We start from the raw sequence: 27,429 nt of genomic DNA, 5'->3' as shown, positions 1-27,429 counted from the left end.
TAGCCATCCCATTGACATAGAAGCCATCTGTTTCCACTGGGAGGAAGAGCCAATTTGTTTAGAAGAAAATAGTTAAATAGCTGTTGACTTGCATTTTCTTTCTTTCATTCCAGCTCTCACCTGCCCTGAGAACAGCCATTTTGAGGAGTGTATGACCTGCTCTGAGTCCTGTGAAAACCTGAATACAGGACCAGTGTGTCTGGACAGTTGCACAGAGGGTTGCCAATGTGATGAAGGCTTTGCTTTCCGGGGTACTAGGTGTATTCCCAAAAGCGAATGCGGCTGCAGCTTTGAGGGGCATCAGCTTGCCACCAATCAATCCTTCTGGATGGATATTGACTGCCAATATTTCTGCTACTGCAACGGATCTGACAATAGCGTCCGCTGCGAAAACCTCCCCTGCAAAGAGGATGAGTACTGTCTGGAGGAGAGTGGACTCTACTCCTGCCATCCACGGACTGACGCCTCGTGCATTGTCTCTGGCTATGGCCATTACTTGACCTTCGATGGCTTTGCATTTGATTTCCAGAGCAGCTGCCCTGTGGTCCTTTGCACCACAATCAATAGGCAGAGGTCCGAGAGGCCGGACATATTTCCAGAGTTTACGGTCACGGCCAAGAGTGAGGATCGGGATCCTTCCTTGGCCTTGTGGGTGAAGCAGGTGGAGGTGGAGGTCTTCAATTACTACATCGTCATCCATCGAGCCTACAAACACACGGTGCTAGTAAGCAAAGCCAACATCAGGTGGTCAAGGTCTTAGAGCAGTACCAAAATTTGCCCCCTTCCATTGTGCACATGTTTGTGTTCCTCATTCAGGTGCCCAAGGTGGAAAGGGTGTCCCAGGGAGTAAGATCCAGGCTGGTAGAAATGATAATGATAATGATGATGATGATGATGATGTTATTTCTTATCCACCTCTCCTTATGGCTTGAGGTGGGTTACAAAATTGCTAAAACACATAATCAAAATACATAATCATTTCCAAACACTCTGTAAAATACACATATTAAAACATATTTCCATAAATACATATTAAAATACAGATGAAAAGCTCCCATGGGTGATAGCTGCCAAAATGATGCCAAAAGCTCAGAGGCAACAAGACCAAAACATGACCTATTACTTCACTCACTCCACAGTAGGGATGAAATTCTTATTTTCTTATTGATGGAAGTACAGCCAGGTCTCCACATGTGGTGAGGTTAGGGGTGCAGCCCCCCAAAAGTGTTTAAAAGTGAGAAATATGTCAACGGTGAAATGAGCTCTTCGTTCTCCCATGTTGTATGATCACTAGGAAACTGAGTGTCTTTAACTGAGGTTCACCTCACTGAATTATCTCTTTGCATCTCTCTGCAGATCAACAACGAAAGGCTTTATTTGCCTTTGAAGCTGGGTCAAGGGAAAGTGAACATATTTACCTTTGGCTTCCATATTGTCATTGAGACTGACTTTGGGCTGAAGGTTGTCTATGACTGGCGGACCTTCCTCTCAGTCACGGTTCCTCGAAGTTTCCAGAACAACACATACGGCCTCTGTGGACAATACAACGACATCCCTGAGGATGACCTCCAGACCTCTGGAGGCCTCACTGTCTCCAGCATCAATGAGTTTGGCCACAGCTGGGCCAAACGGGACCCCTTCTGCCAGGTGGGCTGTGGGGACAGGTGTCCGGCCTGTCGCAAGGTAGAAGGTTTCTGGAAGCCTCAGCAGCTGTGCAGTTTGATCCCTAGCAAGAGTGGGGTCTTCTCCAGGTGCCACAGCAAGGTCAACCCCACCTTCTTCTATAAGAACTGCCTGTTTGACACCTGCATCGATGGTGGAGCTGTGCAGACTGCTTGCAGTTGGCTGCAGAATTACGCCAGTACTTGCCAGACCCAAGGGATCGCCATCACTGGCTGGAGAAACTACACATTGTGCGGTGAGCAGAACCTTTAAAATATCTTTATGCACGAAATTTGCCCATGTCATCTTACTCTTAAATTGAGTTATTTCTCTTTACAAGTTTTTTATTCCCTTCTTCATGGGAAAGGGCTACAATTTGTGATACACGTGATTAAAATTCACCCTCCGGTATCTCCTGTTCAAAAACCTGAGTGGGTGACAATGCGGTAGGCAACCTCTGTGGAACATCTTGAAAAGCAAACAACACTTACTTGGATAGAAAAATAGACCAGGATACCAGACAAATTGACAGATAACTCTGAGAGCAGTTTGATTATTTTTGCAAATTCAAGAGAGAGATCAATAATGGCAGCAGTGATGGGATGAAGGCAGTAGGAGATAGTCAGCTCCAGTCTTCTTATTTCACAAATAAGAGGGCATCAGATCCAAGCTACTATGGAAAAAGTGGTTTGGAAAATCACTTGCGTGGACAATTTTCCAAGTGAACCCTCCAAAAGCACCCATGTTCAAAGGCTCCCTGAAATCAGATGTTAATGAATTGGATAGATTAGAGCCATTCATATCCCAGTTCTCTTCTTACTGGCATCTTCATCCTGTTTCCAACAGTGGATCCTCCTTCTTTTCCCCATTCACTACTTCAATTGCTGTTCTGTCATCTCACATTAAATCGACTAGCAGATCTCTAGGATCTTCCACAAAGAAAACCGGATTCTCTGTTGTCAACAGAGTATAACCAAAGGACCTAAAGTTAGCCGAAGCACAATTTAGTTAAAGATTTCTTTAAATTGTTGCTGCTGGCAACCCTATCACAGGGTTTTCTGGAGTTGAATATGTATGACTCATTGCATGGCTGAGTGAGAAATTGAACTTCATATCCAGAGTCATAGTCCAACTTTCAGAGGTGTAGTGGACCCTGAACACCTGGCATAGATTCTTATTCTAAGTGTCCAAACTTTTGCTCACTCACAAGGCAGAAAAGTCTTTGGAGTTTCCAGCATACTCTGCAGAGGATGTTGAATGGGTCAGCTATCTCTGTTCCCACTTGACTGGCTAGCCCATGGCCTTTGCACATCCTTCTTGTTACTGGTCACTCCATGGTCCTCTCTACAGCAGCAGATTTGTCATAATTAATAGCTTAGGGAGGCATTAGAAGTGTATCTGATCTCTGGATCTGACCTTCATAGTAGATTTTCCCCATGTCCTTTAATTAGCATCCTTCAAGTGCAGATAAAAGTATCCATATTTTTTGCCTTCATATCATGGGAGAAGACCCTGTCTAGTATCAAAGACTGAGAATGGCTATGTAATGCTAACCTTTTTGGGAAAGAGATTATGAGCAAAGTGTCAGGAATAGGGGAAGGGATTGAGAGTATTGTGTCATGCACCAAGGATTGCCAGGGACAGAGAGAGAGAAAGAGAGGGAAGGAGAGACAAAGATTAGTGAACGGAAAGTATTGGATAACAATGACATAGATGACAGCGGAAAAGAATAGCTCAACAAGTGCCTCAACATAAAAGAGACGTGCACTGGAGTCACAGGAGATTATCTCTCATGTCACCGATTTCATAAAGGAGCCAGAGCAGCAAGAGGATAAATTATGGGCTGCTCCTTAAACCTGACATATTTAAATGCTCCGCATGACATCTTGGGTGTGACTTTGGCAATCCTGTGGATTCATTGCTGCAATGTGTCATTTCCCGGCATGACCTGGAGGTGGGAGCTGGGCCATGGTGATCTTCTAGACAGTCTGGGGACACCTGACATCACCAGTGGTCAAGAATAATGCATTGTGAGGAGACAGATTTGGCCTATGGATCACCAACAGTGGACCAGTCCTGAACTCAGCAAGTGAAAAGCTTTGTATGATGTAGGATCTATTTTCAGTTAAAGGATATTAGGTGAAAAGACTGAGATAAGAGTATTAGAAAGATATTTTTCTGAGATATCAGCAGTCAATGTACAGCTTCATACACTCACCATAAACCCATACACTGATCACAAGTATTGGTCCCATAAAATATTTGATTTTGCAGCATTGTCCTAATTGAGTTATAATTTAGAATTGGTGTAATGTAGCAGTCTGAATGCTGGGCTATAATTTGGGAAGATTATGATTCAAATTCCCCCCTCAGCTTTGGAAACCTCTAGATGGCCTTGGGCTAAACCTAGAAGCCAATGGCCAACTGCTCCTGAAACAATCTTGCCTAGAATATCCAAGGATAAGATTGCTATAAATCATTCAGCTTAATGGCACATAACTGAAACAAACAATTGTAATTATGGATTAAAATGAGAATCAAGTCAATGAGGAATGCTAAACAGGCTTAGAAACAAGATAGGGATGATCAGGAAGGTGCAGCATTGGATTATCCACAACTTTTGTGCCCCTTCTGTGAAATTGGAGCATAGGATAATCACATTTTTGAAGACATTAGGCCAGTGTCATTGACTTGGGGATTCTGAGTTTGGGTCCCAAAAAAGAAACCTTTTCAATCTCCCTTCCAGGTGTCTTTTGCTCCCCAGAAGATGGAAAGTTGGTTAAATTGCTCCACTTTGTGGAGGGAGGAGAAATAGTTCAATGAGTAAAGTCACACTTTTTTTGCAATACCGTTCCGTAAAAAATGTCAGTGAAACCTCCAGTCCCAAAGGCCGTCGTTCTTCATTTGTCAAATGCAAATGCTATTAGTTTATGCACGGCAGAGAAAGCGCATGCCATTTTTTCCTTCCCAAAGAAGGTTTGCGTCTGCGGTCAATAGGCTTACAATGTATCGTTCAATTACCTTCCTCATAAATGAAGATGTAAAGCATCTCCGGCAGGCAGGCCGTCTGGCAAATCAATTGAAAAGTCATTTTCATCACTAATAAGATTTAAAAATTAAATCTGAATCATTTTCTATCCACAAATTGATGGTTTAAATCTGCCTTGTTCCTGAGATTCACGGACCCAATAACAATTGTTAGAAGGAGTATGGCAGCAGGGAGGAGAATGAGGAGGATTTGAAGTTACAGGTTTGTTCCATTTCTGAGATATTCACACAGAATTTAATAGATTTCTGTAATACACAGAGGTGAATCAGAGGTATTGTTAGATCCCAACAGCCTTGGCTTGAAGAGTAAATGCTGGGCAATGCTAAAGAAGTAATCCAATGACAGCTAGGTTACTGAATCTGAGTTGAACAGAGTGGGATTCTTTCAACTCTTTCATTGGCATTCTGTAGAGACCTATGACATTGCTCTTTATGGATACATGAATTTCTTTTGTCCTGCTGTTCCCTCTAGTCAAGTATTTTTGTTTTTAATGTACGGGGGTCAGAGAAAATAATGCTGCTGCTTTTGCTAGTGAGGAATGTTGAAAAGAGTTTGGAAAAGACCAAATGCTTAACAAGCAGATAGATGTACCCTTGCACATGTTTTGCATCTCAATCAAGAGCTCAACGCAGGATAAATATAATCGTAGTGGTGATGATGACAGTAATAGTAGTAGCAAGTTGTTGTCTGCCACCAAATCAATTTCAACTTATGGTGATCCTGTAAATGTGTGTTCTTTAAGTTCCTCTATCATCCAATGCTCTGCTCAGGTACTGTGACCCCAAGGCTACTGTTTCCTTAGCTGAGTCTATCTGTCTGGAATGTAGGCTTCCTCTTTTCCAATGACCTTCTACCATCGACTTACAGTGAATGAAAGACCTCCGTCACCCTATCCTTAACAGCCCTGTTCAAATCTTGCAAACTCTGAGCAGCCATACTTTTTCTGAGTCCATCCATCTGGAATTTGGTCTTCCTGTTGTCCCATTCTCTCCATCTTGCTAACTAGCATTGTTTTATTTTCTATTGAGCAATGTAGTCTTATGATATGTCCAAAGTACGACAGCCTCAGTTGAGTCATCTTGGCTTGTAGGGAGATTTCATGCTTGATTTGCTCTTGGACCCATTTGCTTTTTTAGCAGTCCACAGTATCGGTAGAATTCTCTTCCAGCACTACACTTCAAATGAGTTGATTTTCTTCCCATCTGCTTTCTTCACTGTCCGGCTTTCACAATAATTTGTTCCTTCTGTGCCACACACACACATATATACACACACACATATACATTCGTTCATTCATTCATTCCTGGTACAGATCTGCAAGGAGTTAGTGAGGCCTCGTGTTATGGATCATACAAGCAGAGACATGTACTGCCTCGTGGAAATGACTTTCCTCCTGCAGTTAACACAGCGGGTCTCTGAGACAGGCTAATTGGTACCAAGCAAATGCCACTTTTCATGTAAACAGTTTTGCTGCTGCTTGAGCTGTGCCAAGTTATCTCACCCTTGTTCTGATAAGGCTGATTCCCCCATCTCAAGAAATGTCCAAAAAGCTGTTTCCTCAGAGAAAGGTGATTTATCTCCCAGCCTGTGTGGATTTACAGGCACTTTCTAAAGCAAGGGCGAAAGGTATTTCAGACTGAAGGAAGGACAGATTTTTCACTCTTACTTTGTGCAGGCATATCATTTGTTAACCCAGCCTGGAGGACTTGGCCTACAGGGCTGCAAATGATCTGCTGTTGGGGTCTTATGAAGATGCCAAACTTTGACAAAGGCTGCCTTTGCTTGCATTTCTTATATCCACCTCTATTTACTACCTGTGTGTGATCAACAAACAGTCCTATTGTTGCACCTGCAACTCTGTTACACATTTCGGCATCTCTGGCTTTTATGTGAGCAGAGCAGACTCCCAGGATTATTACACTGCCAACTGCTCCAGTCTGAAAAGCTAATATGAGACAATGACCTTTGAAGAGCATCAGGTCAGGGAAAATAGCTTTAATGCTTTTTGCTTGCCTGTCTTGAGTACTAATACTCAATTTGTGCCCATGCTTATGCCTCAGTAGCACCACTTGACCTTATGCTGCCAATGTGCGGTATCAATGTCCTTCTGCTTGCCCCCATGCCCTTCCAATCTCCATTATGGTGGCGGGTGATTTCCATGCCACTGGGACTATAGTCTAGGTTTTGAATCAAACTGGTGCTGGGATTATTTTGGAGACAGAATTCAGCGCCTTGGATCACTCTTTCAAACTACAGCATACAAACTAGTGTGGGTTCTGTGTCCCACTTTATTGGAAGCCGGCAGCCACTGTTGATGTGGTCTCCATTATGTCCTCCCTTTTTTTCCTTATGGATAGTTAGGGGAACTGGAAGCATTCTCTTTTCTTTTTGTTTCTTTAGCAGCATCGAATTTTACAGAGAACACGCAAAGGATGGGGAAGGGGAGCTAGCTCATTTTCCTTGGGTGGTCCCAGGGCTGAGCAAGGTGGAACAATTTTTGCTATGCAGAGTTGGTTGTACTCTACAAGGATAGACTTGATGCAAGTTTGAAGGCAATGTGTCTGCAAGCAATGGGGAGATGATGCAGACATTTGCATCACCCAGAAAGTTGGCCAAACACATTGCTTAGAAAAGCTCCTCTGGGTGCTGCAACTCCCAGGATCCCTACAATGGCCATGTTGACTGGAGAATTCTGGAGAGTCCAAATAGGGAGCTCTTTGGAGCTGTGAATGTGCATACTGCCCAGACTACAACAGGACATACTGTACTACACTGGATGTGTGACACAGCCACATTAAGACCCTGTGCCCTTTTGTTTCAGCGGTCACCTGCCCTCCTAACAGCCACTACGAGAACTGCGTGAGCGTCTGCCAACCCCGTTGTGCTGCCATCCGGTTGAAAAGCGACTGCAACCATTACTGTGTGGAAGGCTGCCAGTGCGACCCAGGCTACGTCCTCAATGGCAAGAGCTGCATTCTTCCACATAACTGTGGATGCTACTCTGATGGCAAATATTATGAGGTAAGATCTGGTTCCCAGGATAACATTGGAGTTGCCCAAACAGAGCATGGAATTCAATGTGGTGAGTCAAAAGTGGCTGGCTGTGTGATCTAACTCATTTCTTCTTATAGTTAATCAACATAGGATAGGGAGCCGTGATGGCACAATGGTTTAAACACTTGTACTGGCTTAACTGCTGACCTGAAGGTTGGTGGCTTGAATCCTCAAATTGGGTGAGCTCCCGTCTGCCAGCTCTAGCTTGTGGGGACATGAGAGAAGCCTCCCAGTAGGATGGTAACACATCCAGGCATCCCCTAGCCAACGTCTCTGTAGACAGCCAATTCTCTCACACCAGAAGTGACTTGCAGTATGTTCTCAAGTTGCTTTTGACATGACAAAAAACATATAATAAATCCTTCCTTCCTTGCAGCATTGTTCCTAAAGTGACTTACAGCAATTTAAACCAAAATAGAACTAAAAACTTGATGAAAGAAATGTCTTTAAAGCAATGAAATAAGCAATGACATTAAAACACTTTTAAAAGCAATGTTTTTGTATGTTTGCCCACAATGTCCTGCCTCATGTACGAAGGAGGAGTTGTTTAAAGCTATGCACAGTGCAGTCACTGTTGCCCACTTTTGGTCTAAAACTGTTTAGCTGCTTGTGATTCCTTTATTTTATCACTTTTAAACTTACTTATTATGCAATGCTTTTGACACGAAATAAATAAAAAAACACTTCCAAGAAGCGATTTCCTGCTTCTTGGCAGGGGGTTGGACTGGATGGCCCATGAGGTCTCTTCCAACTCTACTATTCTATGATTCTATGATTCTATGATTCTAATTCAAAACTGTATATTTGACAAGAGGACTGCCTTCCCTCTTGTCTGCCTGGGACAGGCTCTAAAAGCCAAATCACTGGAACTACAAACAGTAAGAAGCTCTCAAATTCATGACTTTGGAAAAACTCCAAGAGCTTCATTGAGAAAGCAACAATAAATTATAAAACTTTTATGAAAATACCCTTCAACTAAACTTTTTCATTAAATCATGACTTGGGTTCTTTTTTAAAAAGAGAGAGAGAAATATAGTCTGGATTACCTTTTCGTGTGCATGCATACACATTGCCTTGATAAATTCTTTCTGTTAACTTGGCTGAATTTTCCACAAGAGTAAAAACATATGAAGGACAGCGGAGGACATATTTAAGAAGTGGAGTGCGTTCCTGCTTTCAAGCTCCTTTTTTATTAATAAAGATGTCACTTTTAAATGAGCAGCAACTGATATAAAGCACAGTATGGCGGCAGAATTTTTGGCTCCTCGTAGGAGATAGTCCTGTCATGGATGCTAGGTCCTCCAAGGCAATTCTATGATGTAATTCTTCTAAAAGTTAGCATAGAGTTTCATTGTAGTACCAACACATTCCTACATAGGGTATCTCTCGAGGCCCTCAAAAAAAACTTTATAATGTACCAGGAAGAAATTCAATGGTGTTCTGTCAGTCCTATCTGCAGGTTCAGGTAACAGCGGTCCAACTGGGAATTGTGCTAAGAAACTATCTGAGATAATTGAATGGGTTGTAGCTCAGTTGTGTTTTTTTCCCAATCTTCACATTGCTTTGGGGAATTAATAAGGGCCTCTATGCTTTAATACTATATCTGAGGCTCTTAGCAAAGGATCCTGGGCTGTAAGGAAGCATTGCTTCCTAGTGAGATTTTCTCCCAAGAGTTCTGTCCTCTAAGCAACATTACCCCCCACTACCCTGATAACCAAGTAGAATCTGTGAGCATAGAAAGTAAATTATTATGTTTTTCTACTCTAAGCTGCCGGTGGGATTGGACACTAAATGGTTTCCAAATAGGATGAAACCAGCAGAGGAGATGGATTGCTCTTCGTCTGCTTCTGAAGAATGTGGCAGCCTTAATAGGTTGATTTTGGAGGATCGAAACGCAATGCCCTTGGGAGCTTGCCTTCAGAAGGGTGAGATTTTCCTCCGGGTAATTTGCGGGTGCTGCAGGCAAGCTGCCTCTGTTTATTCCCTCGACTGGTTTGTATTGCTATCAACCTTCAGTTTATTCCTGGTTTGCATTGCTATCAGCCTTCGGTTTATTTCCCCGACACCTGAGAATGCAATCCTGAAATAATGAACAACAGCAACGTACTTAGTGGTCTAGTTCTGTGCATGATGTAATATTAATCAGTTTAATCCACACAATAGAATGACACAAATTCCCTGTAATGAGGCCATGCTTTCAGGGTTGCTTTCAGGGGAATGCGCGATAAAATTAAAATTTAATAATTCTGTGGCATCATTTGCATGGGCCCGGAGGGAGATCCTTCCCTGTGATTTACACCTTACATCACCGCTCAATCCCAGCAACTTACTCCCGATGTATATCAATGAAAGATATAAATCCAGGAGAAAAGACATTTCAGACTTTGCATTCACTGAGCTAAAATAATAAATGGGAGAAATGGGAAGTTAATCAAGGAAAAGGATTAGAATGGGACTTTTGAAAGTATCCTTTGTTCTAATATGGAGATATTAAGTGGATGAATGAGAGCAATTTCTGGGGTATCCATAGGCACAAATTTAGCTGTTTCCCTGGGCAATTGTATTTCCTGAGGCTCACCCCAATAAATCAGAATCTCTTATCTGTTTCAATTAAGAATGGATGCATAAATCTATTTCCACTGTGTCTCAGATTTTTATGAGCTCATTCATGAGTCTATCCCATTCCCACTTCACATAAAAAATATACGTATTTGCATTATTTGTAGAATCATGTTTCACAAAATGGGCATTTGGAGCGTGCTTTGCTCCTAAAATGTAGACTTTTGTATTCATTGTATTCTCAAATATGAACATTTGTGTATATTTTAACTGAAAAACTGTGCATTTCTATATACCCTGTTTTATATGTTGTTGTTTCAACTTCGAGTGGTATAAAAATGAGAAAACAACAAAACCCAATAGGTTCAGTCTATGTATTAATCTGAGCAACACAAATTTGGTCAGTTTCTCCCATTCCCTCCATATTTTTTGGCCCATGAGTGTCATCATCATACTTGGCTGGGGAACTGTAATACAACGCATCTAAACCATAACAAGTTATGGAAAGCTGCCCTTGACTTCCATGGCACTTAGTATTCTTTGGCATCCAAGTGCCATCCAAGTGCTAACCAGAACTGACTTTGCTTTGTTTCCAAGATCAGATGGGATCTGGTGCCTTTAGGGTATTACTCTTCAAAACAGGGATGTTACAAAAATGTCCCTCCATTTATCCGTAAAAGGTTGGAAATAGGAAGTTCTGGATATGATCTATCACATTATAAGCTCGCCACTGAAAAATGGTCTTTGCTTTCACTCCGGTTTCATAAATGCAAATTCTTTGGCAGATCTGTGACGCCGGTCCTGACTCAGGATGGTTGCCATGAGGAATGGCTTCTGTTACCAGCGTTGTGTCTCGCTTTCCCTATTTTAGCTTTACTGCTTCTTTAAAAAACATAGTGCCAGCAAGGCCCTTATCAGCAGAGAAGCAAGCTCATAGGTTCAATTATTCCATAAATCTGATAACAAGAGAGTGGAATGTAATTTCTGCTTCTTTGTGAAGGTACACATTGGTGGTCAACAGGATATTTGTAGTGCTCTCTTTGGAAGCAGGAGCAAGGAGGAGGTTGCTGTGGAAACTGTAACTTTGCATTTCCTCGCCAAGTGATGCAGGTATCAGACAAGTAGTAGGGATGTCAAATTTTTCACACTTATTGGCTTCCCAAAATTAAGATCTCAATTCAGGATGTGCATTTTTAAAAAGATGAGGAGCTGCTTTAGAATATGACTGTACTTCCTGGCCACAATGGAATACAGTTCTACCCAGCCAACAATCAGCTGGTAGGGGATGATAGGAGATGCAGTTTGGAGGGCATCAATTGTAGGGAAGCAACTTCAGCCTTTACAGATTGGAACCCTTCTCTGTTTCCAATCTTGTATAAATAGCATCTGGGGTGGTTTCTAATGGTCTTGTTTTACATAATTAGTTCATAGACTCATGGAAGGGGCCCTATGAGACATCAGGTTCTCTGCTCAGTGTAGGATCTTCAGCTAAAGCATGTCCAGTTTCTCCATTGTAAGATCGCTCTTAACAGCTGAGAAGTTATTTCTGCTGTTCAATCATAATCTACCCTCCTGTAACTTCAAACCATTACACTTACACTCTTCAGCAGCAAAGAACAAATTTTCCTCCTCCTCTTTGTGACAGCCCTTGAGATAAAGGTCATCATGTGTGTTTTACAGTCCTCTCTTCAGCTTCTCCAACCTCTACTCATATAGCTTGCTTTCAATGTCTCTTACCATTCTCATTGCATTGCTTCAACTTGTCTATATCTTTGTAAAAAGTGTTTGGTTGGTTTTTTGAATTGTTGGATAGGGTCCAATACTGCTAGATGGAGCTATGGTGATAGTCAGTTACTGCAGATATTTCTGCCGATGCTGTCCTTGAAACCTGTGCCTTCAGCCAGGCAGCTCCTTGGCTGAAGGGTTTCCGAGATGTTGTAGCTCAAGGTACTGAACATCACATATCCAAATCACCACAGATTTTAATGCTGGAAATGTCCAAAGCTACTGAAGTGAGTTGTCAGACATCCTAAGATAACAGTCAGTTTGAAAGACATGCCTGCCCTCTCCTGGTGAAAATGGAAACTCTGGCTCCATCAGGGCTATGATGCCCCTGATCCATGGCTAATATTTTGAATTTTGTGAAGGTCTGGTGACCGGATTCATTGAAAATTCCACAAACTACCTTGCCTTGTTGCCGATAACAATAAAACATGGGCCATTTTAACATGTTGTTTTTGGACTCAAGTAAAACTAACTGGGAGCAGGAATGGCATGTGAAGTGAAACATGTGTTTATTGCATTCCTATGAAGACATGACTACTTAAGATACAATGTGGTCTGGAATCTATATGGCAAAAATACAGTATATGTTTATTTTAATATCCCAGTTTGACTTTCACTGAGATTTCAGTGCACTCATTGAAGGAGCTATCTATGGCGCTATCTCCAAGATGACTTCAGTACCATGGATAGCTCCTTTAAAACTCTATAACCCTGAATGGGTTCACTGTTCTCCTGGTATGGGAATCACCAGTCAGAATTGGGGAAAAGGGAGGACTGTAATAGTCATGATATTAACCTTATGGATTGCGCTTCCCAGGGCATTCACTTCTGCCTACTCTTTGTAACCACCCGCAGTGCTAATGAACACAAATGGAACATGATCTCAGACACTAACCAAAGCATGAAGACTTGGGATTTTGTTCTAGTTTGTTGTGACAGGGATTGTAACATTTTTAATTCTCCAGTTATTTTGGATGTCACCTCCCTTACCACCACCCATGATGCCAGGAGCTGAAGTCTAAAACGTTGGGAAGACCAAAGCTTGAGGACCATTATAGCTTTTGGATGGATGACTATGGGCTTCTTCCTTGGGAAGATCCACTCCAACTATGCTTTCTTCCCTTCCTTGCTCCTGCAGCCCAAGCAGCTCTTCTGGAACAGTGACTGCACCCGCCGCTGCCGCTGTTTCCGCCGCAATCTCATCCAGTGCGATCCACGGCAATGCAAATCGGATGAGGAGTGTGCCCTACGGAATGGGGTCCGTGGCTGTTTCAGCATGAAGAGCTCCTATTGCATCGCGGCTGGAGGAGGAGTCTTTCGCACCTTTGATGGAGCCTTCCTCCGCTTCCCAGCCAACTGCGCTTTTGTCCTCTCCACCATCTGCCAGAAACTCCCTGACGTCTCATTCCAGCTCATCATCAATTTTGATAAGTGGTCTTCCCCCAATCTGACTGTCATCTCACCTGTTTATTTCTATATTAACGAGGAGCAAATTCTCATCAGTGATCGTTATACTGTCAAGGTATGGTATCATCTTTAGTAAGTGATCTCATCCATTGCAGAGATGTACATCTTTGCTTCTTTCAAGACAGTATGAATCATTTCAGAAGGTTCAGTGGGTGAGATCAGAGAGCTTTCATTTATTTTTGAGCATTTTTATTTTGCACTTTGGGGCACTTAAAAAAATATGGGGCAATAAGCCTGTTACAGAAAATGATGACTTTATCGAACAAATAGCCAATGTCCAGCACCAACCATTTTAAAAATGAATGATCTCAGCAGTTGACCATTTTCTTAATGGGGTGCCTTATATAAAGGCCCAATTTTCATGTCCTCCAATTGTCATACTTTGGCAAGAGTGGGGTGGGAGGTATCCATGAAGGGGAGGCATTCAAGCTCCATTAAATGAAGGGCTTGAGTATCTGCATATTTAGGTGCCATAGAAAGTCTTGGAACAAATCACGCATAGGCATGAAGGGCCCATTAAAAGCATGGCTCTCAGCAGTATGATTCAAAGACTTAGATTCTCTTACCAATGCATATAAAGCTCCTGCCACTCTTACAAATTCAGATGTGCAAGCATATATGAGATGTCAGATTCATGACTGAGAATATGAAACACTGCATTCTTTAATACAGAGACCTTCACACCCAGATTTTATGGGAAATTCTCAATCTACCAATTAATCTAGAATTGATCTTGGTTGTGGAATAGGATTAGTTTGACAGCAAATGTTGATATGGATTTGAACTCCATCTATTACACTTCACACTGTCTTCAATGATCTCATTAAATATTGAAGGTCACTAAAAGAACACATTCCATCATCTTCCTGATCAGTCTAAATAAGTATTTATTTTTAAAAGAGCATTCTTATTTCTAGGTAAATGGGACTCAAGTCAATGTCCCCTTTGTGACCGGCTTGTCCACCAAAATCTACAGCATGGAGGGATTCCTGGTTATTGACACAAGCCCAGATATTCAGATCCACTACAATGGCTTCAACGTTATCAAAATCGCCATCAGTGAGCGGCTGCAAAACAAGGTCTGCGGCCTCTGTGGGAACTTCAATGGGGACCGCACAGATGACTATTTCACTCTGCGAGGGAAGCCAGTTGTGAGCAGTGTGTTTCTGGCACAGAGCTGGAAGACAAATGGCATGCAGAAAAGGTGGGTGGAAGGAAGGAAAAAGCTAGCTAGCAATGCTACAACTAATTGCAACTGTGCATCCAATTCACTTATTTATGTCAGCTGCAATCTTGCAGCAGATACAAAGCTATGATGTCACGGCAGAATTGTTTCTCACAATCTGACTCCCACAATCTACCTGCAAATCCAGCCAGCCACACCAAAGGATGGTCTTCTCAGTACTGATAAATGGGATGCTGAAGGATGATGCATCCCATCTGCTCCTTCGAGCATTTCATGTATTCCAAGGAGTTGAGGTAGGACCCCTTGCTTCTGTTCCTCACATCACAATTTGATAGGAGGAGAGGTCCAGACTTATCATCCTTCAGTACACTAAAATAACATGATCAGTCCAGAAACGTATCATTTGCAGATATGGGAGTTCTACTGTAATCACAGCAGAGAAGGCTCTCTACCATTTCGTCCAACAGCATATTGCCCTCACTGAAGAGGGTTTCTCCTGCAGATCTCAAGCCTTGGCCAGGCATATTTAAAAGGAAGCACTCCTTCAATGGGAAAAGCCTCTATTGGACATGTGGACACTTGTTCCACATGTCCAATAGAGACTTTTCCCATTAGAAACCACCATCCAGATTAAGACTTGTACAAGACAGACTGAGACCCACATTAAGGGTTGCACAAAGAATATCTCCAAATGAAGGGATAGTCAACAAGAGGGCAAACAATCGGTCAATTCACAAGTAAATGAACAACAGAATATTTAAAAATGCACATAGGTAATCAAATGTACCCACATGCATATCTGCATGCACAAGGATACTGAGCACATAAGTCCATTCCCACCAGGTTACACTGAATATAAGATATTCCACATCAAATAAATAGAGCTGTATGGAAACATATATATGCCAAAGGCACATGGGATTCTGGCTCATATGTGTTGGTGTTGAGGAAGTCTTGTTTTATAAGTAAGCAAATCTGTTGTTTTGCACACAGTTCTAAACACAGCAGATCAATATAGTCACGTGAAATACAATTAAGCAGATAAAATCCAAAAGCGCTAACAGTAGTTACAACTCCAATAAAGGAAACCCAAATAGGAAGGCTGAAACCACTGTTTATCCAAATGTCTAACCAGTTTAGCTGATACAATTTTCTTTCTAATTTTAAAAGATAAACAAGAGTGGAAAAAACTATCTGATAATTGACTTGAGGAAATATGTCTGCCAGCAAGTAGTAAATGCATTCTTGGTCCTGAGCCCATGAAATATCTATCTGAGCCAACATCTTTCCTCTTAAGTTACTTTAAAGGAATTTTTCTGGAGGCCTGATTCTTGTCCCCCCTTCCCCCTCAATGCTTTTTCTAGGTTATCCTGGGAAACACAAATCTCTTGCCCTTTGTCCTTAGTTCCTTTTAAAAGAAGAGTTATGGTACACCAGGTCCTTGGGGTCAATTTTTGGGTTGATTTTTTGACGGACCCCCTGAGACACCTGTACATCTTTCTGCATCCTCAGTATTCAATAATCTTTTGAACTTTTGTGTTTCCAGCTGCAACGAGCTCCAGTATGCCCAGTACGCAGCTACTTGTGACAACGTGCAGATCCAGGTTCTTCAGAGCGACAGCTACTGCCTCAAATTGACTGACATGAAAGGTTTCTTCCAACCTTGCTATGGGCTGTTAGACCCACTGCCCTTCTATGACTCTTGCTTCCTGGATGGCTGCTACAACCAGAAGAAATACCAGCTCTGTGGTTCTCTGGCAGCTTATGGGGAAGCCTGCCGTTCCTTTGGGATCCTCAGCACTGAATGGATCGAGAAGGAGAATTGCTGTAAGTGAGCTGGGCTTAGTCCTCCTCTGAAGGGCCCTCAAGTTTTGTCATCTTCTTCACATCGAGAGAAAGACTTGCTGAGGCCAAAGAGTCAGGAAACTGGTCTTAAAATTAATTTGTGGTCCTTGTCTGTTCCTCTTTTCCTTTTTAGCAGGAGTGGTGGAAGATCCTTGTGTGGGGGCGGACTGTCCCAACAGAACATGTGAGGTGGATAACGGAGGAGAGCTCTGCGGATGCATTGAACCTCCTCCCTATGGAAACAGTGAGTGACAACCCCAGGCAGGCAAAGTAAAAGGAAATGTCAATACTTGTCTGTTGAGGTAGTTTTTGTTACATAAAGTAAGACCCCGGTATCCACAGGGGACAATGTTCTCAGCAGGACTACAGTTATATGACACCACTTAGATTTCTTCCCTTCCAGTTCCAACATACTATAGGAATTATGTTGGAGTATCTAGAGATTCCTAAAGAGGCATCATCTCTATGAATTTGCTAGGTCCTCTAATACAACTGTGATAACTCCTGGAGGAAGTATACCATAGAATCACCTGGAGGACCTAGAACATTGTTAGAGAAGCAATTCGTCCCTTGCCAGCACAGATAAGTGAAATCACGGATATGGATCCCATGGTTATAGGTGTCTAAAGCACATCAGAGATGCCTGACACATATCAAAAGCATCAATTGAGCATCGGGACCCTCTTGCCAACACCTAGATGCACACCTTCACTTTTCACTAACAGCATTTTGTTGCCTTTCTGCAGTGTAGCTATGGATTCTTATAGTACAAAATATAGACTGTGATGAGGAATCTCTCTTGATATCATTAAGAATGAAGATTTAACCTGCACAGAGTACAGTACTCATACAACTCCCCACTAAATCTAACAAATGAGGAAATATGTATACAATTCTCTTGCTCTGGAATTCCACTCCCTGAGGAGCATGGCAAACCCTGAGATCTGGCAACATTACTCTTCTTATCTAAACCATGTTAAGCTGAAGAGCATATGGTTTAATTTTAAGCGTGTTGCTTTAGATTCGCTGTATTCTTCAGGAATCTTTTCTTATGTTCCATTTATTTTCATCCTTACTTTACAAACAAGAAGGCAAGATTTGGTAGGTGTGTAGTGACACAATATTCTTGTACATGAGTTGCTTTTGATACCATTAGATCGAAGTATAATGCAATACAAAAATAATGAGAACAATATGACAACAGTTCTTGATTTCAATGACTGAGAAAAGGGCTTTTATGCAGCCGTTGAGATTTGGAATCAGATCTTCAGCTGAGACGCACACTGGTCTAGTTCCAAGAAGCGAATTGCATACCATGCTGGTTTAACTCAGTGACGGATCAGTTCCTTGGAATTCAAACAAGCCCTGTTAATTCATTTAAGTTTCTCCCTTGGGTCTGAGCCATGGATAGTTTCTTGTAGCAAAGTGTTCTGATGCTTTATCCAGCCTTATTTTCATCTTGCTCTGAGACTTATCCGATTTCCATACAAATGCGTACACATTTTCAAAAGAAAAAAGAAGCATACATAAAAAATCAATTTTGCACAGTTTTCCTCCTTGGTGAATGTCAATCACTTCTAGCTTCAGTTCACCAGCGCTGGAAAAAATACTGCTTGGATCTGCCCATCAAACCTGGAGCAACAAAGGGGAATAGATACATATTTTCAAGAAGATACTTCTGGTTGTGACAGAGGTTGCCACCATCAATGGGCTGGATACCTTCTTGGTGATAAATTATCTCTGCCTTGGTCAGACCACACCTGGAATACTGTGTCCAATTCTGGGCACTGCAGTTGAAGAGAGATGTTGACAAGCTGGAAAGTGTCCAGAGGAGGGCGACTAAAATGATTAAGGGTCTGGAGAACAAGCCCTATGAGGAGCGGCTTAAAGAGCTGGGCATGTTTAGCTTGCAGAAGAGAAGGCTGAGCGGAGACATGATAGCCATGTTAGGGGAAGTCATAGGGAGGATGGAGCCCTGGAGACTAGGACACGAAACAATGGCTTCAAACTACAGGAGATTCCGCCTGAACATTAGGAAGAACTTACTCATTGCGAGAACTGTTCAGCAGTGGAACTCTCTGCCACGGAGTGTGGTTGAGGCTCCTTCTTTGGATTAAAATACCTGGGACTAGAAGCATTTTAGATTTGGTAAGAATTTGGAACATCTGTAAAATGGCAAAAATTTAAGCATACTTGATGGAAGGGACAGAAGGGAGAGTTCCCCTCTTAATTCATTTGTAAGAGAATCCCACAACTGGAGCCACGATTGAAAAGGCCCTGCTACTTATTGCTAGGCATCTTGTATGTATCAATGACAGAAATATACAGAGATCCTCACTTGAAGATTTTGAGCTGCTGGAAAGTACATGTGGAGGAAAGCTCACCCTCATGCAAGACAAGTGAGTTTTCAGCTGAAATGCTTTTTTAAAAAGCAGCATGCTTCAGATAACTGAAAGCTAATGGACATATCCAGTCAACCAGACCTTGACAAAAACATTGCTTATGATGATGCTCTCTGTAATCCAAGAAAGAACAGAGCTGCCAACCTGCACCGCTACACCTTCAGGAGGAGTTTGATCATATCCTCCTCACATTTGCCTTCTTGGCTTCCTTTTTACCTGCGTTTGGTTTCAACTTTTACCATCTAAAGTAGCTGAGATGTTTTCACATTGTAACTCCCTATCTGCTCCACCCAATATGGGCAACAATTTGTGATGATAAGGGCTGCACTCTGGAACATCTGGAGAGGGATAGTTTTGCTCAGTTCTGATCTAAAGGATTTAGCACCATTCATAGAATGAAAATAAATCTGCATGTTACTTGCATAGAGTTGACACTGCACTCTGCCGTTCCAAGCAAATGCACTCAGCACCTGCATATAAACATTAAGCTAGTTTTACAGCAGCTTAGCCACTAATATATGCAAGCAGTCATTCCTAGACACCAGACACTTCCATCTTAATGAATTAAGTTACAATTAATCAGAACTTCCTCAGTCTTGCATGAATAACGGAAAGAGAGAAAAACAGCAAAGCCATCAGGCCTAGGGCTTTGATTGAAATGAATTGCTAATGTTCACACATTTGACTTGCATGTGTGTGTGGCCATTAATACAGCAAATAGGTTTGAAGCTATTCCTCAGCTGTTCATTTCTACGACTTCACACAACTACTTCCTTTTCTTTTTTCTTTCTTTCCTGGGACTATGCTGTTCTGTGCAGACACACATGACATCCTGGATGCTGAGGTGACCTGCAAAGCTGCACAGATAGAGGTGTCAATCTCAAAGTGCAAGCTGTTCCAGCTGGGCTTCGAAAGAGAAGGAGTGCGCATCAATGACCGCCACTGTCCTGGCATCGAAGGCGAAGATTTCATCTCCTTCCAGATCAATAACACCAAGGGCAATTGTGGAAACATTGTACAGGTCAGAACAGGGTGTTTTTTTAAAAAAAAAATGACTAATATTCTACAGCAACGACCTAGTTACTCCTGGCCTTATCCTCCAAACTTGATGGATATGTCATTGATCCATGTTCCAATCACCAACCAATGGACTTTCTGGTCTCCATACTGCTGATCCCTGGTAAATCATAGTAGCAATGTCAAAATTTTGATTAAGTAGTAATCACTTATGGACAGATATGGATGAGTAAATCTAGGTTACACTGTTAAGTGTACTTAAAAGTTGAGTATGTGTAATTAAATAGCGGATGTACAATACTAGTAGATGTTGCAAGGTGTCCATTCACCAAGGGTATTTAGTAGACCTAAATACCCTTGAAGGCACCAGATCTTGTTTGATCTTGAAAGCTAAATGGGGTCAGCTCTGGTGGATAGGAGACCACCAATGAATTCTAGGTGTTGTAGGTTGTATTTCAGAGAAAAGTAATGACAATACACCTCTGAGTATTCCTTGACTAAGGAAACCCTAAGAAATGCATGAAGGCACAATAAGTCCAGAAGTGATTTGAAGTCAAATATGTTATTTCCAATAGCCAACAATGTGGTGATTGCTATCTGGGTTTTATTCTGAATTCTGTCCATTCAAGAAGTTCATGAGTGGGAGCTTCTGTACTATAGAATTTTCTGACATTCAGATTTTATTGAAAGTGATTTTTGTTATCTAGCAGGGAGGTAACCAACTGAGCTGCAAATACATTTAAACACAAATGTCCTAGCAATTTTATTATACTGCCCACTACCGGAAAATAACTGAATTAGAAAGAAACAAAAAGCAAAGCTTAGATAAATGTTAAATATACAACTGAATGGAGATTGCAAAGACGGATGGAAAGATGAAAAGTGGAGATTATTTTTATTATGGGTTTGCAGTTACTTGCACCATGCATTGAAACAAGGTTGGGAATCAGCAAGCTCACTGATTAAATTGTATGTGCCTGTTTGTCACAATTCAGTGCCCAAAAGCCAAGACTGAGTGCCCATTTTTTGAAAAACAACAATTACTTTAAAATGCTTTGGGCCAGAGTGATTGGTTTCACTCTCCCTTTGAGGATATTCTTCAAGTTAATTGTGGGTGTACTTCACTTCTATCCAGTCTCCTAAAGTGCACTCAACACAATAGTTTAGCTGCTGGTTTCCACTAGCAGTAGCTTCTGAATGCCCTTCAAAGGCCGCTCAACATATAGCGCTTTAAAGTAATCTACTCATTAAGATCTGGATCTCCATGGCAAGATCCACCTTTCCTTGGAAGGGATATATCTGGTACATCAGTTGCAGCTAAGCAAATGCACTCCAGACCACAGGAAACCCTTGGCCTTCCAGGAATCATGTGGAGTCCATGAGCATATCCAAAATGTGAACTATTGCATCCAGAATATCTTCTAACCCCGGTCTAAAATCTGCTTCTCCTGTTTACAAAACGGGAACTCTGTATTGAGTAGATCAGCTTCAGTTGATTTACTTACTTCCAAACCCTCTTTGTTCCCAGACAATAATTTAGGACTGCTATATCCTCTTTTAGAAGGATAAATAAAGCTAGAGATTATCAGAACTGAGATAAGCAAGAGTATGTGCCATTCATATAAGTGACTCATAAAGACAAATATGCAATAAGATGTTTCAATTACACAGATTTGAATGATTTCAATGGAAAAGATGGATTGTGAGGTCAGACTTGAAGGAAATAAGAAAGGTGGGATCACAGAGGCATTTCTCAGTCATGAAGAGCTGGAACTTGAGATTCACTTCATTAATTATTAACTAGCTAAAGCCTTCAGGCTTTGTGTTTTCTTTTTTTAACTGTCTTATCTATCATATAGAAGTTGCCAAGTTGTTATCCCAAGCTTTTACTTCTAATGCATTTAACCTTTCCATGCTTTATCCACAGTCCAACAGCACCCATATCATGTACAAAAACACAGTCTGGATTGAAAGTGCAAACAACACGGGCAACATAATCACTCGGGACCGAACCATCAATGTTGAATTCTCCTGCACTTATGAGCTTGACATAAAAATTTCTTTGGATTCTGTGGTGAGGCCCATGCTCAGGTAAGACAGGCACCTGGCTCAGAGCAGTCATGTGGTGGGTCAAGTGACAGCGCTTGATCTCGTGGATTTAATTTGGGATGGTAGATTTTCTCAAACAAATATCTACAGGATCATGTTGGAGCCTGTTCACCCATCAGATTGTGTTAGTTTTGTCATGATCCTGATGTCAACAGTCCCTAATGCCCAAATTCATTGGAGTATTGTCATGTGATGTACTACAGAGTCACAGAACTCCAGATGCGCAACCCAATTCATGATCTCCAGCCTTCCTAGTTTCATTACTTTTCTGATATAAAACCCAGGGTTATCTCTTGTGCTTCCACAAATGGAGGCCAACATAGATGTGTGCTTACCCCATGATTTCTCAGTTGGCACTGCTAGAAACAAGCTTGTACTTTCCTGCTCTTGCATATGGAAAGCAAGTGACAGGACTCATCTTTTACGTGGAAACTCTTGATTCTTGTATATGAGGATATTTTAGAAATATTCATAATATTACAAGGGACGGAAACCTCAACAAAGCTAATTCTACTTGCATGAAGAATGGAGACAGATTGAGATAACAGAAATTTCTCCACACAAGAAATGTAATTAAAAAAATAGTTCTACTTTATCAGTACCTTTTTGTCCCCCTCCCTCCCAATTTAATTAAATGAGCTACATCCCAATGATCCACCCAATTGATTGTATACACTCGTCTCTTAAACTCTGTAACTTTTGTTGGTCTATTTTATATTGAATGTGCTTTTAAACGGCTACTGGTTTTGTTTCAGCTCACATTAACTTTCTTGTTATTTTATGATGTATATAATACAGACGGATAGACTCAATCAATGAAGCCTGAGTCCACATGGCTTGAGAAGGGCTGCTGAAGATAGGGTGAACTAGAGGTCTCTCATTAATTGGGTTGCCATAATTCCAAGTCGAATTGACGGCAGTTAACAACAATAATATTTTACTGCAATCCATTCTGTTAATATATTTGAAGGGCATTGTATAATAAAACCTAAATAAATTAACACGTAACTCCAGGCAGATTTAGACATGCATTTCCCAAACAGTAAAGCTTGCATCTGTGGTTTTTCAATCTGTCTCTTCCAATTATTAAGCATCCGTTCTCCCTCTCCCTCCTCAGTGTAATTAATCTGACAGTGCCTACTCAGGAAGGCAGTTTCACAACCAAGATGGCACTGTACAAAAACTCTTCCTACAAGCATCCCTATCGACAAGGAGAAGTGGTGTTAACCACCCGTGATATCCTCTATGTTGGTGTTTTTGTCCTCGGGGCAGATTCCACACACCTCATCTTGATGCTGAACAAATGTTATGCCACACCTTCTAGGGATAGCAATGACAAACTCAGATACTTCATCATTGAAGAAGGGTAAGCGCTCCTCTTTCTTCTCCCACCCAGTTTCTGAGACTCCAAATGATGATTTTAACATGTGTTGGGGACTAAGAAGTCAATTCTCTGTGTTCCAGATGCCAGAATATAAAGGACAACACCATTGGGATCGAAGAGAATGGTGTTTCTTTAACCTGCCGCTTTCATGTCACCGTTTTCAAGTTCATTGGAGATTACGATGAAGTTCATCTCCACTGTGCTGTTTCGCTCTGTGACTCAGAAAGACACTCATGCAAAATAGTAGGTGGCATGAACCCCAACCTAGAAAAACTAGGTTTGCCAGGTTGAATGTGAAACAGAGTAGTGATGTCACTAGAGACATGAGACTCACACCAGGTGACAACATCATAGGGGTGATTAGTTAAATTTTCTGATATTACTGATACTTTCCAAGGATCAGCAGCAATGGCTCAGGAACGGACACCAATCCAAGGAGCATGACTTGGTCTATACCCAGGCATGGACAAACTTCAGCCCTCCAGTGTTTTGGACTCCAAATCCCACAGTTCCTAACAGCCGGTAGGCTATTAGGAATTGTGAGAGTTGAAGTCCAAAACACTTGGAGAGTTGAAGTTTGCTCATGCCTACTCTACACAATGCAGAAAATAGCCACTCCTGAAGGCTACTTGGAGAAGCCAGTCACTCCCAAATTCTGAAATGCTGCATCAAAAGACACACATTTTTTTCAGTTTGCTTTCTGAAATGCACACACTAAAAAGTTGTATTTTTCTGTTTCGGTTTGGTCAGACTTGTCCTCAGAACAACCGGAGGGCCAGTGACTTCTCAAAAGAGCTCAATGAGCAGATCATCTCTGTGGGGCCAATCAGGAGAAAGCGTGAGTACAATATTTTTCCAGTTTTATCTGATATCAGCTGTAGAGTCTAGTATTCTATAGCAATAAATCCCTGATGTTGTATGGGGTTTTAAAAATAGTTTTTCTCTCATCTGCAAGGTAGCAAAGGTCAAAGTTGCAAAGATTAAATTTGGGCTTTGGCTTGCATTGAACATGGATTTTCAGTAAAAATATGTTTAACATGAAGTATTTGACATCTTCATCATCCAACGGGAAGGGTGAAATCCTCCCCACTGGGATAACATTTCTTCTTTCATTATCTCTTCACTTGTTCCATTTCATACTCAGTCACAAGGGATATCCGATGACAATGATTTTGCATTTTAGGTCTGGACTGGTGTGAAGACAATGGAGGCTGTGAGCAGATTTGCACAAGCCAAGTGGATGGGCCGCTGTGTAGTTGTGTGACGGGGACCTTGCAAGAAGATGGCAAGAGCTGCAGAGGTGACCCAGTATTGCATTCCCTTAGGAAGATTTGGAGGGAGTGGGGAAACAAATCAAGCCATGCTTTTAGTGCATGAACCATGCAGCCTAAAAAAACCCCCATGAAATGCATGGGTTCACCTAAATCAACAGGCAGCTTAGAGGCACCTACATACAGAATCTAAATTGGAAGGCATGGAGATGCCATATAAGGAGGGCCATACAACTTTCATTCTTGATGTATGAGACTATTGCTACATGAATTAGATACTTTAGCTAAACATAAAGTATTGCCCTATTGAGATTGCAGTAACCAAACTCAGCAATGACTAACTATATCAAGCTTCATTCTAAGTTATCACCAGAATTGCAGATTTGTTTGCTTATAAGGTGCCTTGTGTATTCATTCTTCATCTCTTCTTTTTTTCTTCCCAGCAATAAACGCTTCAACTGGACTTCAAGCCAGGCCGCTTCAACTTATTGTCGCCCAGCTTTTGTTATGGTATATTCTATACAAATCAAACCCCACCTCATAATTCCCTCACGGCTTTCTATTTAAAGTACTGTAATTTACTCTAACCCTTCTAAGTCCCTGTAGTACAACACGTTCAACCCTACAACCCACTCTGTTGTAATCATGGCCATCTATGACAACAGTTTTGTCTGTTGCTGCACTGGAGTTGTTGACCTGTGTTAAATTGTCTTAATAAAACTCTAAAAAGTCAACAGGGCACCAAACTCTCCGAAACCGTCAGGGATGTGACCAACATGATGCGTAGCAAATACTTGATAGTGTTTCTTCCCGTTGGGTATTCTCCCTTTGCGCTTGTTTTTAGTGGCGTTTCCATTCTCTTGATGTTTAAATGGTTGAAGAATTTTTCAGTTGTTTGCTTATTTGATGTTGGAAGGGGGGGAAATAAGAATGTATGACGGGTTTTCTTATTAATTCTGGATCTGAAACATAAAAACCATTCCTGCTTTGAAGGCCTTTCATCTTTGAGATTTAGGTTTGGCTCTATCCATGACTATTGCTTTCCAAATGACTCATTCCTTCTTAGAAGTTTTGCAGTCACACCACAGAAATAAAAGGATCTTTAGCTGGAGAAATGCCCCATAGAGCACATGACATGGGAAGCCATTGAGCTGTATTACAGCTGCCATTGAGGCCCTTCACAAGTGCGACGATTTGTGAGTTTTGAGACAACCTACTTCATCTTGATAGGTTTGACTAAAGGTTTGACTTTAGGATTATAAATTGAGCAATGCTCCTACTGTCCTGTAAAGTTTCTGTTTCAGAAGTCTTCTGGAAACACATTTGTGTATGTTCAGAACTGAAGAACTGCTTTAGATACAACCTATCACACAGCTTTGACACACTGTGGGCACAATCCACACCACAGGTTAATGTTGGTTTAATAGAGGTTTCCTCTGGGTCATCCTATCAGGAGAACATTTTTGATTATCTCTATAATGAAATTTTTGATGATCTTCCATTCCTAGGATTCTTTCACTATGGACTCAACAATGGGTGAGATTCTAGATCAGTGTTTCCCAACCTTTGGTCCTTCAGATATTTTGGACTTCAATTCCCAGAAATCCCAGACAGCTTATCAACTGTTAGGAATGGTGGGTGCTGAAGTCCAAAACACCTGAAAGACCAAAAGTTGGGAACCACTGTCCTAGAGGACAAAGAATAAAGCTGCACCAAACATAATTCCACTCTTCCTTGTGCTGTTCACATACTGTTCTATCACATGACACTGTCGCTCCAAAACAAGATAGTACCTTAGCTTTGAAACAAAGAATAGTGTAGGGTATTATGGCGGATGGAGGTGCTGAATACTTCAATTATTCACAGTGACTGTCCTTATCATGCTACCTTGTTAAGGAGCTCTGTTCCGCTTTAACTACCATGGCAACTTCCTGTGGAATTTTGGATTTTGTAGTTTAGTGAAGCACAAGAGCTCTCTGACCAAGAATTCCAAATTCCTTAAATTGCAAATCCCTGAATTTCATAGGATATTGCTATGACAGTCAAATTGCTCTAACAGTGTGCATGGGGGATCCATTGCCAACTGGGCTGTATGTAAAATTGCAGATATCACCGAACACCATTAGATTAACTCAGTTCCAGCATAAGACAGAGTTGCATTGGCAGACTTAGAGATTCTTCCTAAAGAGTCTATTCCTAAAGAGTCCATTATTCCCATGGACATGGATAAGTGAAATGTGGATTCCACAATTACGGAGATTGCACTGTAATATGAAAAGTCCCTGAAAAAAGGATGTGCATGGGATAATTTGTAATTATGCCTGCTACCATCCGGATTGCAGCAAATATGTTTCTACTGAAGATAGGGTCTATCTTATAATTCCTGCTGCCTTAATTGTACTCACACATTGCCCTTGAACTCGGAAAATAGCTGACAAAGAAGCTCTGGACAGTTGGGATATCTTATTCTTCCTTTTGATTCAATTCTGTCAAGCCCTTTTATGATACATGCAGCCAAATAATTTAAACATGGTTCATTCTTAAATAAAACATTGTGTTCAAATGCTTATGTTTCCTGCTTATTCTTGCATGGTATGTGGGAGCTGAAATAAACATAAAATAGTGGCCAACACACACAC

At 41.4% G+C, this 27,429-nt stretch overlaps 1 protein-coding gene and 1 long non-coding RNA gene across 3 annotated transcripts in view; one reads left to right on the top strand and one right to left on the bottom strand.

The window, feature by feature from the left end:
* Nucleotides 1–27,343, top strand: part of LOC100564005 (tubulin-specific chaperone cofactor E-like protein) — a 96,305-nt gene extending 68,962 nt beyond the window's left edge. Inside the window, exons 18-31 of the mRNA XM_003222792.4 lie at nucleotides 114–724; nucleotides 1,357–1,918; nucleotides 7,533–7,732; nucleotides 13,248–13,631; nucleotides 14,494–14,780; nucleotides 16,309–16,589; nucleotides 16,741–16,851; nucleotides 19,828–20,030; nucleotides 21,954–22,117; nucleotides 23,253–23,501; nucleotides 23,600–23,762; nucleotides 24,270–24,357; nucleotides 24,703–24,819; nucleotides 25,234–27,343. Coding sequence (XP_003222840.2) covers nucleotides 114–724; nucleotides 1,357–1,918; nucleotides 7,533–7,732; nucleotides 13,248–13,631; nucleotides 14,494–14,780; nucleotides 16,309–16,589; nucleotides 16,741–16,851; nucleotides 19,828–20,030; nucleotides 21,954–22,117; nucleotides 23,253–23,501; nucleotides 23,600–23,762; nucleotides 24,270–24,357; nucleotides 24,703–24,819; nucleotides 25,234–25,334 — 3,521 coding nt within the window. The 3' untranslated portion in view covers nucleotides 25,335–27,343. The remainder of the gene's footprint in view (nucleotides 1–113; nucleotides 725–1,356; nucleotides 1,919–7,532; nucleotides 7,733–13,247; nucleotides 13,632–14,493; nucleotides 14,781–16,308; nucleotides 16,590–16,740; nucleotides 16,852–19,827; nucleotides 20,031–21,953; nucleotides 22,118–23,252; nucleotides 23,502–23,599; nucleotides 23,763–24,269; nucleotides 24,358–24,702; nucleotides 24,820–25,233) is intronic.
* LOC103279298 (uncharacterized) overlaps nucleotides 1–27,429 on the bottom strand; it is an 84,410-nt gene that overhangs the window by 47,649 nt on the left and 9,332 nt on the right. The gene's annotated exons all lie outside the window — the stretch shown is intronic.

Source organism: Anolis carolinensis, unplaced genomic scaffold (assembly GCF_035594765.1).
Source record: "Anolis carolinensis isolate JA03-04 unplaced genomic scaffold, rAnoCar3.1.pri scaffold_8, whole genome shotgun sequence".
Classification (NCBI taxonomy): Eukaryota; Metazoa; Chordata; class Lepidosauria; order Squamata; family Dactyloidae; genus Anolis; species Anolis carolinensis.
The sequence above is the reverse complement of the archived record's forward strand: the minus strand, read 5'-3'. Positions and strand labels throughout refer to the sequence as shown.